The 18,936-nt window shown below is 37.5% G+C and overlaps 3 protein-coding genes across 4 annotated transcripts; 1 reads left to right on the forward strand and 2 right to left on the reverse strand.

The window, feature by feature from the left end:
- Window positions 1-12,508, reverse strand: LOC149015057 (Plasma-membrane choline transporter family protein). Of its 2 annotated transcripts, none has more exons than XM_089155253.1 (4): window positions 11,276-12,508; window positions 3,635-3,980; window positions 2,622-2,885; window positions 1-2,022 (listed from the first exon to the last, which is right to left on the reverse strand). In XM_089155253.1, the coding sequence occupies exons 1-3, from the start codon at window positions 12,316-12,318 to the stop codon at window positions 2,622-2,624; spliced, it is 1,653 nt and encodes a 550-aa protein (XP_089011379.1). In that variant the 5' UTR covers window positions 12,319-12,508; the 3' UTR covers window positions 1-2,022. The 2 variants fall into 2 exon arrangements, with proteins under 2 accessions (XP_089011379.1, XP_089011381.1); XM_089155255.1 differs by lacking the exon at window positions 1-2,022 and adding an exon at window positions 2,031-2,284.
- Window positions 12,509-15,254: 2,746 nt separating this feature from the next.
- On the forward strand, window positions 15,255-15,659 carry LOC149015058 (uncharacterized). Its single transcript, XM_089156491.1, has one exon. The coding sequence runs from the start codon at window positions 15,255-15,257 to the stop codon at window positions 15,657-15,659; it is 405 nt and encodes a 134-aa protein (XP_089012617.1).
- Window positions 15,660-16,735: 1,076 nt separating this feature from the next.
- Window positions 16,736-18,145, reverse strand: LOC149015059 (thiosulfate sulfurtransferase 18-like). Its single transcript, XM_089155663.1, has 5 exons — window positions 17,922-18,145; window positions 17,757-17,836; window positions 17,573-17,643; window positions 17,185-17,238; window positions 16,736-16,914 (listed from the first exon to the last, which is right to left on the reverse strand). Exons 1-5 carry the CDS (start codon window positions 18,047-18,049, stop codon window positions 16,822-16,824), a joined length of 426 nt encoding a protein of 141 aa, XP_089011789.1. The 5' UTR covers window positions 18,050-18,145; the 3' UTR covers window positions 16,736-16,821.
- Window positions 18,146-18,936: the final 791 nt, after the last annotated feature.

Consider the following 18,936-nt stretch of genomic DNA (forward strand, 5'->3'; position numbering starts at 1 on the left):
TTTAACACCGCAAATGCAGGGTTGGTTAAGTAATAAAGATCCATACTTCTCAGTAGGCATTTCACTTCCAGTATTTAAAAAGATTAATATTCAGTAGAGAGGTCTTGCATTGTTGTTTACAACAAAGAATTGTGCACAACAGATGAATTTTTTCCTTTTTTTTTTATGGTGGTGTCCCAAATTCAAATTCCCTCTGTTATTATACTTTTTGCATTAGGCAATTATGTGTTCTTTGACATGGACATTGGATTACTATTGGCTTTGGTAAATTGTACTAGGTCTCCAGTACGGCTATGTTAATCGGACCGGTGCTTGTGCTAGTAGTTTACAGGACTAATGTTTCTATAGGTGTAGCTCAAAAGTCCGAAGGGCGCAAGATCGCCACTACTACATCTCCTCTTTTCTTTATCCAAAAAATGAAAAAGAAAAAAAAGGAAAAAAAAAGTAAGTGTAAATACGACATCTCATAACTCAAATTGAAAACCGTTACGTGTATGACACCATAAAATGACCATCATACACATATGTGACTTAATCCTCAAGGTTTAAATTCAAACAAGTCTAATAATTACAAAGCTCCATCATTTGAATTATAAAGCTTCAAAAGCAATCTGATCTGGTCAACAAAGTTACAAACTAAAGACTTGAGTGTCTAAGTACAATGTGTCTCACACATCCTCTTGCCTAGCTAAATAAAAAAGGCAAAATATCTCAGGATCTCATGAATTTTCCAACCATAACTCAACAATTTCATCATGCTACACACACACCAAAAAGAAGAAAGACAAAAGAAAAAGGAAGAAGACTCAACAGTTTGATCACAACACCGAACTGATGCTCTCTTTGGTTACACTTCTCTGATCTATGGTAACCTCAACTCTGGAATTCGGAGATGGAAGGAAGAGTAGAAGTGCCCAGTTGTTGAACAAAAACAATACTCATCTGATGACCAACTAAAAAACAATTTCTGATTTTTCTTACTTCCAAAGAAAAAAAATCAATCAAACCCGTTTAATAAAACTATTTTATTTCTGATATTAGTATTTAGTACACCAGTTTCAAACCTTTTGAAGCCCGTAATGGTTCAAAATCAAACAGAACCAATGAACCATGCATTTTTAGGATTCAGTTTCCAAAACCAAAACTACTGGATGGGTTATCAGTTCTGACTCTCACCTCTAGAATTTGGATCCTCTCCTCTCTGACGCTTGTTTCAGCGTTTTATGAACCTGAAATTGAATGCAAAGGAAATTGCAGAAACGAAATGACACCTGGAAGAAAGACTATTTTATCGAGGTATGACAATGAATCCTGAATTTTCAAAAAGCTAGTTAATTTTGTATTGAGTTTCTGTAGAGTGGTCAGTCAAACTATCCAACCAGGCTCTACTGCTCAGTCCTCCCATCAATTCCTTCTACTGAAGCAGCATATCAAATGGTCAGGTGTGCCTCTAGTACTTGAAGGTGCTCTCTGACACTCATCCATCAGTGGGTTGGAATCACCATCCGAGGTAGATGATGAATACAGAACACTGTTAAAACTTAAAAGTACACTTTCTTAGGCAAATGAAAGTGCAAATGCAACAAAGGATTCATGTTAGATAACCTTAAATTCTGAAATAACTAGTTTCATTAGTACTACATCAGTACAAATTTTGATCCACTCACTCTGTTGTCTGTACAAGAAAGAGATTACTATTCTTAACACTGGACTTCAGCAAAACCTTCATCCCCTCTAACTTTTCTTAACAATACCTACTGATAAAACTGACCCACACCATGTTCTGCCCATTTTGGACGTTCCAACTCCATTCTGAGATTGATGATCGGCTTACGTTTCAAGCTACCTCCCAATCTTTATCCAATCCTCAGGAAACTCGGAATCAATCATTCAAGTTGTAGAAAACACCAGCTTCCCTAGGCCATCTTGAAGTGAATTGCTATTTACCATATACAACATTTTCCAAGCCCAGTTTCATCGTCGGGTCAACCAAGGAAACCTCATGGTCACTTAACTAAGCACCTGCATATAGCTGGTAGAGGTCAGCCATGGATCTAAAGCAGCACAAATTAGTCCATGCATCAGAGGAACTCTGTTCCAGTATGGACATTCCTCGTCAATGACTCAAATCCAGCAAAACAAAATATGAATTAAGTGAGATAAGTATACAAGGGGCGAACCTGGTGCCAAAGGCACATGCAGAGTCCGGGGGAAGAGCAATTTTCCTATGCAGCCTTAACCCAGCAACTTTTGCTGAGAGAGTGTTGTTATACCTGACTTAAGGCTCCAATGGTGGTCCACCAACCATTGTGCCAAGCCACCCCCAATTAAGTCACACAAGTATCTAATTCCAAATAGTGATAACATAGCTGCTGTCTAAAATTTCAAGCACTCAAGCCTAGTTAGTCTCTAAGCTTACCTTAACTCTACAGATATCTAATTAATAGAACTGCTGAACAAACATGGGAGAAATAAACTCGTTTATTTATTTCCAATGAAAAAAAAAAAAAAGATAAAGCCCATAGCCAACATTGTACAAGGTATCAGTATGCACAGTTCAACAGTGGTGTTTCAACTTCAGACAGAAAGGAGAGGTGAAACAGCACATGAGTTCAAATTACCTATACAATTAACGGAGTTCTGGTTGCAAGAGAAGGTCTACCGCTCCTACTGATGGGGAGATGGACATAAACTTCATGTACATCCTGTTTGCAAACCTCCCCCCGGTCCCTATCTATGGCATAGCAGACATATATGGTGTCAATCACGTTATCCAGCACGTGAACAAAGAACCCCAGCACCACAATGAGCAAAACCCAGGCAAGAACTGACACAAAGTATGCATCCACTCCAAGAGAGGTGGCACCATTCAGGATGGCCCAAACCTGTTCAAATACATTAGATGTTAGAAGAATGCAAACATTGCAGCAAGCTCAGAAAAAAAATTTCCAGAACGTGTTGGATATATTTGAATTGGTAGCTAAAATTCCTGCAGTTAAGGAATAGTACTTTACTGGTAAAATCTTTATATGAGATTCAAATAGATGGATAGTTGGATTCCCACTAAGGTAGTCATAGCTATCAGAAAAATAACACAATACATCACCTGATCCAACATAAATCAGGTTTTCAATGGAAGTTTTCATTCTCAAGTAACCAAACTTATGCTGAAGAGAAAGTCAGGGAAGATATTGGTCTTGCTAGGATACAAGTTAATGCAATTTAAAAAGCACCCAAGTGTATTTATTTTTATTTTTTTTTAAACCTGACTACATAACAATAATTGGATGTTGAAATAATAACAAATCATCAAGCTCTGACAGATAGCACAAGTCTCTGTCAGGTCTAAGGAGTTGCTTTGAGCTTAATTGACGGGATGGTAACCACATCATCTGTGTGCACAACATCCACAGCATTACCAAGGTTGTTTCTGAAATGTCCAGAAAAGTAAGGTGCACTGGGCGGTTACCTCCTCCTTAAGAGTTCAATTAGGTCAACCATACATTGGCAGGTTGATTGGGCTATAGACCATACATCAAACATTAGGCGATTGAATGGGTTATCCAACACTACAAAGTCTAGCAAAAACATTACACCATTTATCACAGAAATAAAATGTTGTAGGTAGACTCACCACAACTGCATATACTGCTGAGAGGACAAAGATGATCCCAGCCAGGATACGTGAGGAGACTGTCTCCACAAAAACAGCTGAAAGAAGATTACGTCTCAGAAGCTCGTATGTCATTTTAGCAGAAGTACAGTAACATTCACCAGTTATTGCAGCAAAGTTGATCGTAAACTTGTTCAGGAAATCAACTGCTGATAATAAAGCATTAACACAGCAACGAAGTATTACATTCACTATCCCAGAAGCATCTTCTCGACTTGCACTATCAACAGCCGCACGAACAACACGAGTCACAAAGATAAGTAAGCCGGAGAAGCATACAGTGCCAAAGGAATGGCCAAACGCATTTCTGAAAAATTAGAACAGGATAAACATTACTAAAACTACAGAAAAAGCAAAATCGTTATTTTTCTCATCATGAGCAAGGAACATATCAAGATGGGGAAAAAAAAAAGAAAACCAGATTTTGGAACTAAAAGAAACTATAGTTTAGCACATATGCATATATAATTTTGGAGATAATGTCCTTGAGTGTCAAAGCTCCTTGGAACTCTGAGGACTGATAAGTAAGCCATAACAATAAGATATGTGGGAACATCGCAAATTATTTCATACACCAATATGTACACATGGAAGTGTGGAATTTGAAGGTGCAAAGAGAAACAAATGAATAGGAGGATCCATTACAAACCGGTATAACTATTTATGTGTGAAAACTCCTCTCCGGAACGTGGTTGAATCATGAAAATTTCACACCCAGTGTCTTAACACAGGCCCAGATATGGGAGAATGGTGAACACAAGAATATCAAGAGCCCAGCTTTAACTTGATGTTTTCAAGAGAAAGGAACCTCTATGAGCAAGATATCATTATGCTGTCTCTGATAATCTTTTGAATTACTTGAAACCAGACTGGAATGCACTTGTCCTGATGCAGGAAAATCACTGAACCCGAGGTTTATTTGCGCTTAAACAAAGCCCAACCCAGTGATTTTCCTGCATCACACAAAAAATGTGACAAATTCATCATGATACTACAGCAATTCTCAGTATTCTACTGTGCTCAATTCTTGGGCATTCGACAAAAGCATTAAAGCAAAAATCACCAGAATGTGTAAAGTCTCCCCAGTACCTACAAACCAATAAAGGAACCTTAGAGGTCCAACGTTGCTATTTTAATCCCAAGAGCCTGTAAGCAGGTGCTTAATTTGCAAAGTAACCATACTAGTGATAGCAGGCAAAGATTCACATTTAGTTTTCAAGGAAACATGGGACACTGTGTTATGTCATGACTACTTGATCCTAGAAAACAGAATTGCAAGTAACAATAACTGGCAGTAGCAAACACAAAAATGACGTAGTAATAATCAAGTCAAGTTGGATTCCGACAGGAGTCAAAAAGAGAAAATTACAAAAACAATTACAGTTAATTAAAATAAATAAAAGCAATAAGTCGCATAATCCACCAAAACTGGATCCAGACAGGCTCTAATTGAATCAAAAGAGGGAGGATGTTATGTGTGACCCGAATTCTAGTACCCAGATTTGAAGATTAAACCATACCAACATATTTTGGCAGCGACCCAAATGACCCATTTTGTAAGATCTTTGATGGAAGCAAAGGGCTTGGGTTGACAGTACCTTACATTTCTTGTACAGTCATTCTAAGGTTTGGAGTTTTTACCTTAGGGTTTTCGGTAACAGTTTTTAACACCGTTGTGGCGGTTTTGAGAGATCTCCACTGTAATAATCTTTGATAAATAGTGGAAATTCTTTGCCAATGGACGGAGCACAATCCGATGATGTGAACAATGTTAAATCTGTGTGTTGCTTCAATTTGTTTCTATTTCTACTTGTGATTTCTTGGTGTTCATTTTAATGGAGGAAAGGAGAGATTTTATGAAAAGAATAGTAAAGGGAGGGGGGAAAAGAGGTACGGAAAACCAACAAAAACCAGATTTGAACATGCCCACTTGAATGGGGGGGGGGGGATATTCAGTAAAAATGAGTATGCCAAATGTCAGTATCATGCTTTGGTTTCCCAATGTCCCTTTATAGAAGCTCTGTTAAAATAAACTGCTCAACCCATCTGGCATAATTTTCAACTAATAATTTGGAATAAGAACCTTTGATATAGCTTGAATCAGACCTGAAAGTGGATCAGGCTCATGGAGATTGAGAACCATTCTTGGCTGAGCCAGCCAGTTTGCTGGAGAATATATTTAGACTTTTATTTGCTTTAGTATATTCCTATATTCAGAGAGTTGGTTTATTAGCTAAGTTTAAATCAGCAACTAAGTTAACATAAATTAGGATTTATTTTCCTATTCGGAGTAGGACTTTCTTTTGTTCTTTGTATTTAAACTATTGTAGAGTCCGGGCTCAGGGACCATTTGATAAAATAGAGGATGGAGTTTGCTATATAAATATTTTGAGGAATACTGATCCATAGGAGGGAAGCACTAGTTCTTCTGTCTTTCTTTTCTTCCTCTGTTCTACTACCAACTACCCTGTTGTACCGTGCTGCCCCTTGACATCAGTGCTGACTGGGAAGATCTGCTACCAGATTTCATCAAGGAACATTGTCCTTTAAATACTCAAACAACCCCCCCCCCCCCCAATGCAGAAACTAGCTTACAACCAATAGTATTCATCTCGTAAAACCCTAACCTGAGCATTGTCGACCCAGCAGCTGTGTGATGATCTAACCCCTCTGTTGACCAAAAACCCACCCCAGGTTTCGTGGCCATCTGGCAGCTGGTTTGTGAGCTACCTCATAATCTTCCTTTTCCCACTAGTTTATAGTTTGGCTCTTCAACATTATCCTCAACCCAGCCTTTGGTTTGTATTGGAAACTTCAGAATTTTTATAAACAACTGATAATGAGGTCTAATTTGAATTTCATAACAGTCTATCGGTTGGTTTGGATTATTTCAGTTTCACAGTTTCTGATATCACCACATGTGAAACAAGCTTTGGGTTGGGTTAAGGGGTCCGGTGAAACTTCACCAACGTGACGGGATCTGAGACACTCAGATAAAATCCATCACATGGGACCCACCTCTAGTTATCTGGATTTCTCAAATACATTCATGTACATAAAGAGATCCTATGCTCTGGGTTGTGTGGGTGTTGGGCATTGTCTCATTGGTTTATTTGTAATTTGCCACTTTAATGGGCCTACAAGATGGGTAGGAAGTAGTGAAAAGTTCATCAGTTTAGTTAAGAGTTATGCTTTGATTCAGTTTCTTTCATCGTGTAAGTTTCCTAATTAGAATATGTTACCTTTTAGTTCACGATTAAACTAGGCCTTCCCCTTTAGTGTTGAGATTCGAGGCTATAACCTTGTACACAAGTTTGAGTTAATGAGATTGAGGGAAAGACACAGCTCTTGCTTGTTAACTGAGAGAAGATGGTCAGTTTATCAGATGCCACCGGTGAGAGAACAAATACGGTCAGAAGCCGAGGTGAAAGACAAGAGTCTAAAAGAGACTACAGTCTTCTTCCTTTCTTTGATTTATTATCTCATACTTTATTGTGCTATCACTTCCTACAAATCAGAAAACCATTAAAAGTCGTTAACATTGTTGGGACTGGAGTTTGCGATCCTCTTCTGAACTGGTCTTCACTTCTGACCAGTTCACATTATTTGGTACAAAACCTATGGCTTATCCAAGCAATAAACCTACAAGTGACCAAGATTTCCCTCAACAATTGATTGATATGGTCAAAAGCCTTCCTGATGAGATGAACATGATGGAACAACAACTGTACACAGTATCTCACCAAGTTAATGCAGGCACCGCTACAACAGTCCATTCTACATGGTGAAAATCAACCTGCAGCTACTAAATCTCAAACTGCCAAATGGGAACCAGAGGAATCTGGCAGGAATTTTATACCAGACATACAGGACATCAACAATCTAACTTTCCAGCATGATGACCACATTATGCTCTATGCTTATTACAGAAAATAGAGACATCTTGATAATAAGCATGAGGTAAAGCTGGAGTTGAAAGAGTACACAGCATGATCCATTGGTTTTCCAAGATCGGCTGAGTGCACTGGACAACTACTTGAATTGTTTCAATTTGCCAGAGGAGCAAAAAATGAAGTTGGCTTGAACCAGATTAATAGGTGTAGATAGAGAATGGTGGCATACACATTAAGAGAAGCTGTCTTGTTGAGTCATCTGCAGGAACCTACTGCATAGAAAGGACAGGAAGTACCTACATCCAACATCGAGGTTGAGACTACATGATCGGCTGAATACTCTTCATCAAGGTTCTATAACTGTGGAAAAGTACATAGATGAGTTTGATTATCTTCTGGCATTTACAGGTGATCAAGAAGAGGATGACCAGGTCCTACCTCACTTCAAGTTGGGCTTGCAGGCTGATATTCCTAACAAGATGAGTGTTGACTCATATCAACAGCTTGAACAACTGTTTTCAGAAAGCCCCTGAAGCTGAAGACCTACTTAACTCACGACATCCGAACCTGGAGAGGCTAAACAGACATTTTCAGCAAGGAAGCCAATATTCCAACCAAAGTTCTATCAGTTACAGCAACAAGGTTAAGCCACCAATATCTACTGATCAAGAACTAAAATGCTACTGGGATGCTGCCAAATGCAGCCCATGAAAAGAAAGCACCAAATCTGTAATTGCAGTACTAGAAACTAAACCAGAGATTCAAGTTTGAGAAACCAAATGTGGTGGGAAGGATGATGATACTGAACACGAAAATGCTTATGCCATGAAAGTCTTACATATAAATCAGCCATTGAAGGAACTGAAGATGAAAACAATAACTTCAAGAGTTTTGAGTTTGCCACCCCCTCAAAGTACCTTTAAGAGAATCCTCGTCTTTACTCTTTATCACGATATTCATATATTAGAATAGCTGAGTGCTATGTGCAGACAGTTCCCTACTCATCAAAACTTGTGGTCAAGCTTTCCATCATTATGGTGTTTTTCCCTTTTTCTTCCCCCCCAAGAGGAAGAGGAAGAAGGGCAGGACAGGGAGGTTGATGTGACTTGGACTGCTTGACATGAACCAGACCTTAATCTAAACCAGACTAATGGAAATTGAGCAACCATTCTTGGGTGGATGGTGGACCAGCCACCTCACAGAATCTTAGTCTTCAGAGTTTTATTTGCTTGAGTACAATCCTATTTTCAAGGACTTCATTTATTTTAGCTTTATTACTTAAGTTGTATAAGTATTTTAGTTTTATTACTTAAGTTGTATAGAAACTAAGTTAACATAGTTAGGATTTATTTTTTTATTTGAGTCTCCATTTTGTTGTTTCTATTTAGCCATTGAAGCCCAGGCTTACAGGCAATTTTGATGAAATGAAATGAGGTTTTCTCTGCAACTTGAGGGCTTCAACATGAGAGATTCAGAATCCTTGTGAAGCCAAAAGGACAGAGATTCTGGTCCACAGTTGCAAACTCTTTGTTCTTCTATTATATCTTTTATTCATCTATTCTATTGTCAACCACCTACTGTTTGGATTAGAGCTTGATATCAATACTGAATGGGGATATCTGACGTATGATTTCATCAATGGAACATTGTTCTTCAACTAATCAAACAATTCCCGAATACAGAAAACTACTATTCATTTAGAGTTTATTCAGTTTAAAACCACCATCTTATGCTCTGTTTAAAGCCATTTAGGCCTTTGCACCCATAGGGCTAGTCTCATAAACCCCTAACTCAAGCGTTGTTGACTCTGCAACTTTCTGATTATCTAGCCAAAGTTCTAAATCTCTGTTTTGAAGATAGTTTCAGTGAGGCCCAAAAACAAGATATATAAGATCTCATTTTGAGGTTTCCTACACCTGGCCATGACCTTGTGCCTCCCTGAGTTGGAACCTACAACCAAAAAACTTAAGCTTATGATCCAGTTTCATTCGGTCAAAAACTGAAACGACTTGGATATTTCTATCAATTTGTCCTAGACTGAGTTGCATGAATCTAGCCACTCCATATACCAAAACTTAGCCCTGGTTGGTGGCCATTTGGCTGCAGTTTGTGAGTTACCAAAGCTTCTCTGTTTTCCCAGCTTTTTCTATTTCAGAATTCGGACTCTTAAAAATTGCTCTTAATCCGCCTTTGGTTTAAATTGGAACCATTGGGATTAAATTCAGACTATTGAATGCGAGGTATGATCCAAATTTCAGATCGATCTAGTGTTTGTTGTTTGATTAATTTCAGCTTCACTGTTTCTGGCTCCCAAACAATTTTAAACCAATCTATTATTTTCTTTAAGTTCGGATCTTATAAAATATTTTGATTCTTTTAAATTAAAGAAAGGACACTGCTCCTGTTTGCTTTGGCTCCAATTCCCTTGGTTAGTTATCTTCACTACCAATCCCAAATCATCTCCTAATGGAAGGTAGAAGGTGGTAGCTGGTTCAGTTAAAGATATCTGCAGGGTGCATTAGCATGGACTTTATTAGGTTCTCTCCTCATCACCACATTAGTTCTCCCCCATTTACCAGCCTGAAAAGTTAATCTATGAACTGTCTTATTGAAACAAAAAATCCCCAAGATTACATTAGAGCCTCACAACGATGATCAGCATACTCTTTACCCCCCCCCCCAAAAAAAAAAAAAAAAAAAAAAAAAAAAAAAAAAGAAGATCAGCATATGGAAAACTATGTTTATGTGTTGGAACATTGGATCTTGGATCCTCATCTGCTCTCTGCCCCAATAAATTTTAAGCCTAGACAAACATTCATTACCCTAGGCCCATGCCTCTACTTTCCCATGAGAAAATTTCCATAACTGGAACACTCTGAATTGTATAGGAAGCTTCTAATGTGCCAACCATCCATCTTCAAATCAAGATCTAGCTTCAATTCCACTGAATAAGAAGATATGCACGTATCAGTGATTTGAATTTCTAATGGCTTACATCAGTTTCTTTTATTAAACCCCACTCCCTCCCGGTTTTCCCCACTTCATACTAGCATGTAATACGAAAATTCATGTCCATCTCACCATGCCATCACCACCACATAAGTTTTCATATGCTACCCAGTAATTTGACACACTTAAGATAAGCTCCTGGACCACAGGAGTTTTTACTCGTTGTTTTTCTTCCTCTTCTAACGCAGTGAAGCTAACATCTTCTGGTCTATTGCTTCACACATTTAGAACAGACAAATCTCATATCTTGAAAAGCTACAGCAAACCTCAAGAAAAAAACTCAATCTTAGAGAAATTCAGGTTAAAGATACTGGAGGGTGAGAATGTGTACATTATGACCCTCCCAGAGCCTGCAGTGGCAGAAACCAGCACTGGGTAAGGCCTTTATTCTTGAGGAACTGTAGGGCATAACCAGTAACATGAAATTTCTTTAAGGAAGAAGAATCAGCAAGTATGCAAGATAGGTTATCTAATCAAACTCATAAACCCTCACCACATTTAACCCTCTTTTAAAGGATAACTTTTCCTTGTTGACCAAACAAAGATTAATGCTTCTATCGTTAATGAGAACGTAGCAAATACCCACAACAGAGATCCAGAGCTTAAAAACTTTGGTGATGAAAGTCATCATAAACAATTCAAACGTATACCACGAAAAGTCAATCAATTCTTAATAAAGAGAACAAGAAGAGGAATTCACCTAAAAGAGTTCCTTAAACTTCGTCTCGGGGGTGAATGTTCCTTCGAGAAGTACCACTGTCCAATAGTCCCGCTAATTACGTAAGCCTGAGCTTCCACCATGGTTGCTGCAGACCACAATAGTGTGAGAATTGCCAACGTATAGTAGGCGGGCACCCAACTATCTGTTTTCCAAACGCAGGAATACCCTTCATCACTGCTACGAGGAACAATCTTCCCATTCAAGCGGGCAAACACCAAGAAAACTACAATCGGCACGAAATAAACCACAAGCCCAAGAGTCAGTAACGGAAGAACTCCGAACAATCCCATATTCCTGGCTAGAGCTTCAGATGCAACCGCAACTATCCTCACTGTCAACTCAATACGATGCCAATTCGCCACAATTATCCACAGAATAATACCGATAATCAAGAACACAAACACAAGTACCATAATCCGGTAAGCTAAAGGGAAAGCATCGCTACAATTTGACTTCACAGTACAAGCTACGAACCAATACACATTGAAGAAAACAGGAATTATGAGGAAAAAGGGAAGCATAAAATAGACGATTTGCTTGGTGTAATGTCTGAGTAACCAGAGAAGTCCCAGAGCAAAGGGTACACTCAAAATCAAAGTAACTACAAGGGTCCAAATCAGATCTCTGAGAAAATAAGAAGACGAAAGATAATTCGAAAAAGATCGGAAATAAAGAATTTGATGAAAAGACCCAGATTGCTTGACACAGGAAGTGGTGCTGGAGTCATAAACATAGGAAGAAACCTCAGAGGAATTAGGGTTTCGGTGAGCAATGGAATAAATGCCGAAAGCATAGGTGGCCAAGGAGAAGAGAATGAAGAGGACCATGAAAGTGAGGTCCTGGAAACGCCTGGGTCCATAGTTGAAGGTGATCTGTGGGTAGTTGTTTTGTTCTTCATTTGATTCATTCCCTGGTTCTTCTATCGAAGGAGAAGGGTAAGACTTGGAGAGAAGAGGATGAGAAGGTGACGAAGGGTAGTAAGGTGGAGAAGATGGAGTTTTGGGTTCATCTGTGCTACCCATTACAGATTGAGAGAGAGAAAGAGAGAGACACAGAGAGAGAGACGAAGAAGGGTAGACTAGTTAGTGAAGAAAGGAATAAAAATAAATATTTGATCTTGTTGTCTTCTTTGTTGTCAAAGTAAGAAAAGAGAAGAAGCTGTTCGGTGAGAACGTCGGTTGGCGAAGACGACGATGAGCATTCAGAAGCCAATAACGCTACGACAAATGATGTAAGTACAGAAAACACCGCTGGTTTTCAGTGCTAAGTGTGCACGGCTTTCGAATTTACTGTTTTAGCCCTGAGAAATACAATATTCTTGAATATCGCCCCTATTCAAGCCTGATGTTTTGGTTTAGTTTCTAATTTCTATGTTCCAAATTAAATTGACTAGTGTTTACCAAAAAAATTAAAATTAAATGGGTAATTTTCATCTGGACCCCTGAGGTTTGGTCCAAATCACTTTTAGTCCAGTTTAAGTTCTCTTTTGCATATGGCTCCCCTGTAGTTTCAAGAAATGATCAATAAGGACAAGTTTAACAGAATTCATTAGTTTAATAATTTTTATGACAAAAATACCCATGTATTTTTTGTTCGATTTTTTTTTAATAAAAAAATAGATGTAAAAATTTAATTTTTTTTTGTGAACAGAAAGTGGGTCGGTGAGACCTTCCGTATTTCCTCGCCATTCTATCCGTCTTCTCAATCGGCGGAGCTGCAACATGATTTCATCTGTAGCAATCGCCGCCGCCGTTGTATGGGTTCTCTACCGCTCTCACCAACCCACTTTCTCTGTCCTCCTGTGAATCCTTTCTAGCCCTGCCTTCTTCTGCTTCAATGCTTACTCAAATAATGATTGCGTAAACTAATAAAAGAATCAAAACCCCGACGAAGAGTAATAAGAGAAATAGAGGAGAAGGGTGTTTGTGGCTCTGAGAAGTGAGAACTTTATCCAGGCAGAGCCGTTGAAGGGGGTGGGTTGAAGGTCGTTCTCTGGCCTTCTTTCTTTCTGTCTGCTTCTGAAAGCAACACTTGGAAAATATTTGTTTAATTCTTCCATGGTGTTGGCACTTTGTCTAAAAGGCAGACCTAACTCGAAAGAACCGAAACAAGAAGCTTGTTTTCTTGTATGATCCAACCCTTATCACCATGAGCTCCGGCAGCGTCGACGTCGGTAACCCACGAAACCAAGAACACGACTGTTTTGAGGTCAACGATAACAAGCGACGGTGGAGATCTGGACTCATCGTCGGCAGCTTCGTTGAAATCGGATCTGACCAAGAGAGGGATACCCATGGCAATTCTTGGATACAAAGGTTCAGGTTCCGATGGGAAATCAGAAGACGAAGTTTGTGATGGGCTCAAAACAACTCTTCCAAAAGGAAAAACTCCTGCAACTTTGAAAATCTCTTCCAAAAGGAAAAACTCCTACGACTTTGAAAATCTGGAAATGGACTCTTTGAACAACTTTTCCACTCGTGTTTTGATTTTCTCATTTTTTTTCTTTTTACTGTATTATTGTATCTGAAGCTTGAGTTTGAACCAAATTGTTCTGTTCTTCCCTTTTTCTCTGTCTTTTCATCCTTGTCCCATTAATTGTAGGCTATAGTTTAGGCGAGGAATCAGAAGGCGGCGACGGAGTTGAAGTGGCCGGCTCTGGCGGTGGTGATGAGTTTCGCAATCAGATTGGGTGATAGGAGGGACCAAAAACCGAAAAGGGTAGATCGGTACAAGGGCTCTTCTTCCGCTTCCTCTCCAAAGCCGTCTAAGTCATCTGTAGCAACAGGGCTGAGCAGCTGCTGGTTCTTGGCCGACGACGGAGAAGACGGGTAGATGCAGTTTTACATTTGTTCTTTGAATAAAATAAAGAAACTTATTAAAAGGAAGAAAAAAAATCTAAAACAAATAAATAAAAAAGGGGGTATTTTTGTCACAAAAATTTTTTAACTAATGGATTCTGTTAAGTTTGTCCTTATTTGATCATTTCTTCAAACCATAGGGGAGTCAGATGCAAAATAAAACTTAAACTGGATTAAAAGTGACTTGGACCAAACCTCAGGGTCCAGATGAAAATTACCCAAATTAAATTGACTAGTGAAATATATCAAGGAAAATAATTTTGCTTAACAACTTGAAATTGTTTATTTGCAAAGATAGAATTATATTTATCTCTACCTTTTTTTTTAATTGTTTATTTATTTAATTTTGGAAATTCTCTTCAAATCATCAATCAAACCCCCTGTAGGATAGAATGAAAATATATCGAAACCTCCTCCTATTTATCATTGAAATGATGTTTGGATAAATCCATCTGTACTTGGTGATTCCTCACAATTTACCAGTATGGGTCCCAAACTCACCTGGTGTTTTCTCTCTCAAATCAGCATGGGAATATGTTTGACAGCGATGTCCGTCGGTTACATGGTATAAGGTCATATGGGGTAACAGGTGCCAAAAATGCTTCTCCTTCATCAGTTGGGTTGCTGCTAAAGAAAGGTTACATACTAAGGATAAACTCATGAAATGGGGAGGTGTGATTGATAGTACTTGTGTCTTATGCACTCACGCTAATGAAGATCATAAACATCTTTTTTTTTCAATGTGGATTTTCCAATGAGATTTGGTCTTCGATAATAAAACTCAACGGTTTTAGACATATTACCACTGGATCATGGAAGGAGGTGCTTGCATGGGTGGCATATCACTTCACTGGTCAGACTCTAATGAATCGAATACGGTGCTTTAGCTTTGTATGTACGGTGTACAGGATCTGGCAAGAAAGAAACTTAAGAATTAACTCTTCTAGTCAGCGAAGTCCTACAGCGTATTTAGTCAAATTGTAATGGACACATGACGCCGCTTTTCCTCAACATCAGACAAGGTGCCAAATAATGCGAGAACGAGGGAATTTTTTCAACGTTGGCAGATCCAAGCTTGATTCATTTTTTACACAAAGAAGATGTTCCGTTGGATACGGCCACCAGATGGTTGGATTGCAGTTAATTGCGATGGTTCTCAAATTGCTAGCCGTGGAGGCTATGGGACACTTGGACGTGACAATACTAGCAAACTAATCTTTGCCATAGCCAGTGGTATGCCCAGCCTTAACATCCTTCATGCTGAGCTTAAAGCAATTGCTATTGGCCTACTGAAAGTTCGCAATTTGGGGCACAACAGAGTCCAGATACGATCCGATTTTGAGTCAGCTATTAAGATGATACAAAAGATTTATCGGGTTCCATGGTATGTAGTAGATCTTGTGCAACAAATTCTTGAGCTAGCTGTCGACTTTGTTGCATGTTCTTTTAAATATATTGTGCGTGAAGTGAACTCTTGTGCGGACTTCCTGGCTGGATTCTCGTAATCCACCTTCACCCCATTTATCTCCCTGAAGCTCTTTCCTTTCTTAATAGGAATGATGCTAATGGGAAATTTTTTTTATTGTCTGTAAACTCTTGATTTAAAATTTTTTTAATATAAAATTACTTTTCTCCAAAAAAAAAAAAAAACTTTGAATGAAAAACATATATTCAATTGTTTTTTTTCATCTCTCTAGTGTCTACTTCTTCTTTATCTCTTAATCATAAATCTTCACAAAATTTGGGAGATATAGGTGATAGACAATACTTAAACTTAAAAATGTAGAGGTAATATTGAAAATGAATAAATAAAAATTTAATGAGACTATCAGTGTTAGTTAGAAAGGTTTTGACTGGCGGATTGGATAACTCAAAGAGAGGCATTATATTAAAGGTTAGGTGAACTCAAGGGGGTGGCACTAAAAATTCTATAATTTTTTATGATGAGAAGAAGAATAAACCATACACCTTTCTCCCATTTAAAGGCACCTAAATTACATCATCATGATTGAGTTTATATATAATTTAAATAATATTATTATGAAAGGCTGAATCCACAACTTCAACATTAAGAAGTATTAATTATGGTCAACCATTGATGGTACTTTGATTGTAAATTTTAAATTAAAAATAATAAAAAAAAATTAAAAAAAACCCTTTGGGAGCACAAGAATATGGATTTCAAATCATGTCTTATTTTAAATATGGTTGGAACCCAAACTTCTATTTCATTAGGGACTTAAATTATCAAAAAAAAAAAAAAAAAAGGGACTTATATTTAGTAATTTATTGTCGACAACAATATTCAGTTATAGATTGGTTTTTAGAGTAAATAATTTTTCAACATGAATGTAATTAATTGTTTGAATGTAAAAAATGTAGTTAATCAAATAAATAAACCCAAGTTATTATTATTCTTTTACTCTAGGTATAGAATTTTATCAAACTGTTCAACAACAAGAATATAAGAAAGGTTGTTTCAAAATCTAAATATATTTTATTCTATTACATATATCAAAGGTGAGTTGAACCCATGACCTCTTCAGCAGAACGTACCGACTAAGCACCCTTTGATGGTAAATTTATTACAATAAGTTACCTCAACGCATAATTGAGATAATTGATGAAAAATATTGGAGAGGCAAAATTCAATTAGCCCAAGCTTCATCACAACTCTTCGTGAAGCGGTTTCTTCACGCTCAAGCCATTCTCTATCCAAACTTTAAATCCTCCCTCCATGTTGACTACATGCTTGAAACCCTATAAATTCAAAACAATTAAAAAAGAACAATTAACATCCATATTGTTGGACCACCATATGGTCTATTCTACCAATTTTAGCCAAGGCATTGGTTCCAAGATGAACCGAACGTCTGATTGGTTGCAAGAAAACCAAACTGGGGTGGGGGGTCGACCCCGGGAAGTCATCAGTGACATGCATCAAGACTATTATCTTGATATCAAGCTTGGGGAGGCCCAAGCAGTGTAACATGGCCATTGCAAAATTTCTCAAGAAAGATTGAAACTTACAGCATACTCAAGATCTCTAGTCGCATTAGCTGATCTTATCCCAGATTGACAACCCTTCACAATTTAAAAACAAATAGTTAAAATGACTATGTATCTACACATGACTTCTTGATTCATTTGAAAAATGATAGAACTTTCTCATATGAAGCCTGCAGATAAATATATATAACCAAGTTGACAACCCTTAACAATTTAAAAACAAATAGTTAAAATGACTATGTGTAATGTATCTACACAAGACAAGTCATTGATTCCTTTGAAAGCCTGAAGAAATATATATATATATATATATATATATATATACTATTGATTGGCTCTAAAAACAAATATTACCTGTGAACATCAATCAAAATAGTAAGAAATAAGGCAGGAAAGAAGATGCTCTTACCAATACGATCTTATCATCTTCGTTGAAAGCAGCTGAAACTTGCTTCAGGAAATGGGGATTATGAACCCTCCCTGAATTTTATGATTTCCAACAAGAAAAGAAAACCAAATTAATTATATTGTTTTCCATTATAAAAGGTAGAGGAGTTCTGGAGTTCATAGATCGATAAAGAAGAACAAGTAACCTTCTGGAATTTTAAACATGTAAGGAATGTTGGAGATATCCTCAAAATCTACATGCCCATCATAAAATTCTTCTGTAGTTCTGTTACAAGCAAAAAAGAGATCATGCAAAATTTTCTCGCAGGAAAAAAAAATGAAGAGGAAGTGATCCAAATGCATATGTATACCTAACATCAAGGTAATGATAACCCTGATCAATGTGATCCTTGACCTTGTGGATGTCGATGTTCACAATTGCTTCTGCTATACAAAACAGAAGAATCCCAGCAAGAATAATGATGGATTTAAAATCCATAGAGACTAACCCAAATTGAATCTGTTGAAGTTATCTGGAAGAACAGAAGGAAAATGTTGCTTAGCTCGAGCAGTGCAAGAACAGATACATGAAACGAGGTCAGTGATAACTCTAATTTATAGAGATTCAAGTGGCTTTGCCAACCCAGAACCTGAAAATGATAGAGACCTACCAACCCACTCTCAGTGTCTCAGTTTGTGTCTACCTTAGATGAACATTATGTGGATTAATTAAATCCATACCATAGATTTTATATTCGCATAAAATTAAGCATAACTTAAAATTCAATGATGTAGATTTAAAGACTTTTAAATTGTAATTTTATATATGTATGAAATTGCATGGTTTGTGTTTAAACAATCTATGTGGTCTTCATCCAACGGCCCATGAAGATAAAAAGACATGTGGCTAAATGTAGATATCTAATCTGTAGCATATTCTTCTAATTGTGTTATATTAAAAAACAAGAAAGGTATGTTTTGAACCTTTTTCTTTGGCTGATAATTAAAAAAAAAAAAAAAAGGGAAATGCCCACCAATATGTATGCTCTGTGACTGACAAGTGACATGATCGGACCAAGAATCAGGTCCATTTCTTACAAGGGTTTAGTTGATTGATGTGACATGTAAATGAATTTTTACCATTTGATGTGATGTTGAGACACTTGTCACTTTCTTTCGGACAAAGAAATGGACATGATAAATTTCCGACATGGTCCATGGTTAGAAAATGACCCATTTTATGAGTGACATTTTTAATTTGTGAGGGCGTGGGAGGTGGCAAAGAGGATAAGTAGGTAAGTTAAGGAGTGATGACTAGGTGTGGTATCGTTATCAACCATGAAATGGAATTTTATTTTAAAGCCAATCCATGAAATTGAAATTTAC

The sequence above is a fragment of the Hakea prostrata genome, chromosome 5, assembly GCF_041222555.1.
Source record: "Hakea prostrata isolate BN-2017 chromosome 5, UWA_Hpros_2, whole genome shotgun sequence".
Classification (NCBI taxonomy): Eukaryota; Viridiplantae; Streptophyta; class Magnoliopsida; order Proteales; family Proteaceae; genus Hakea; species Hakea prostrata.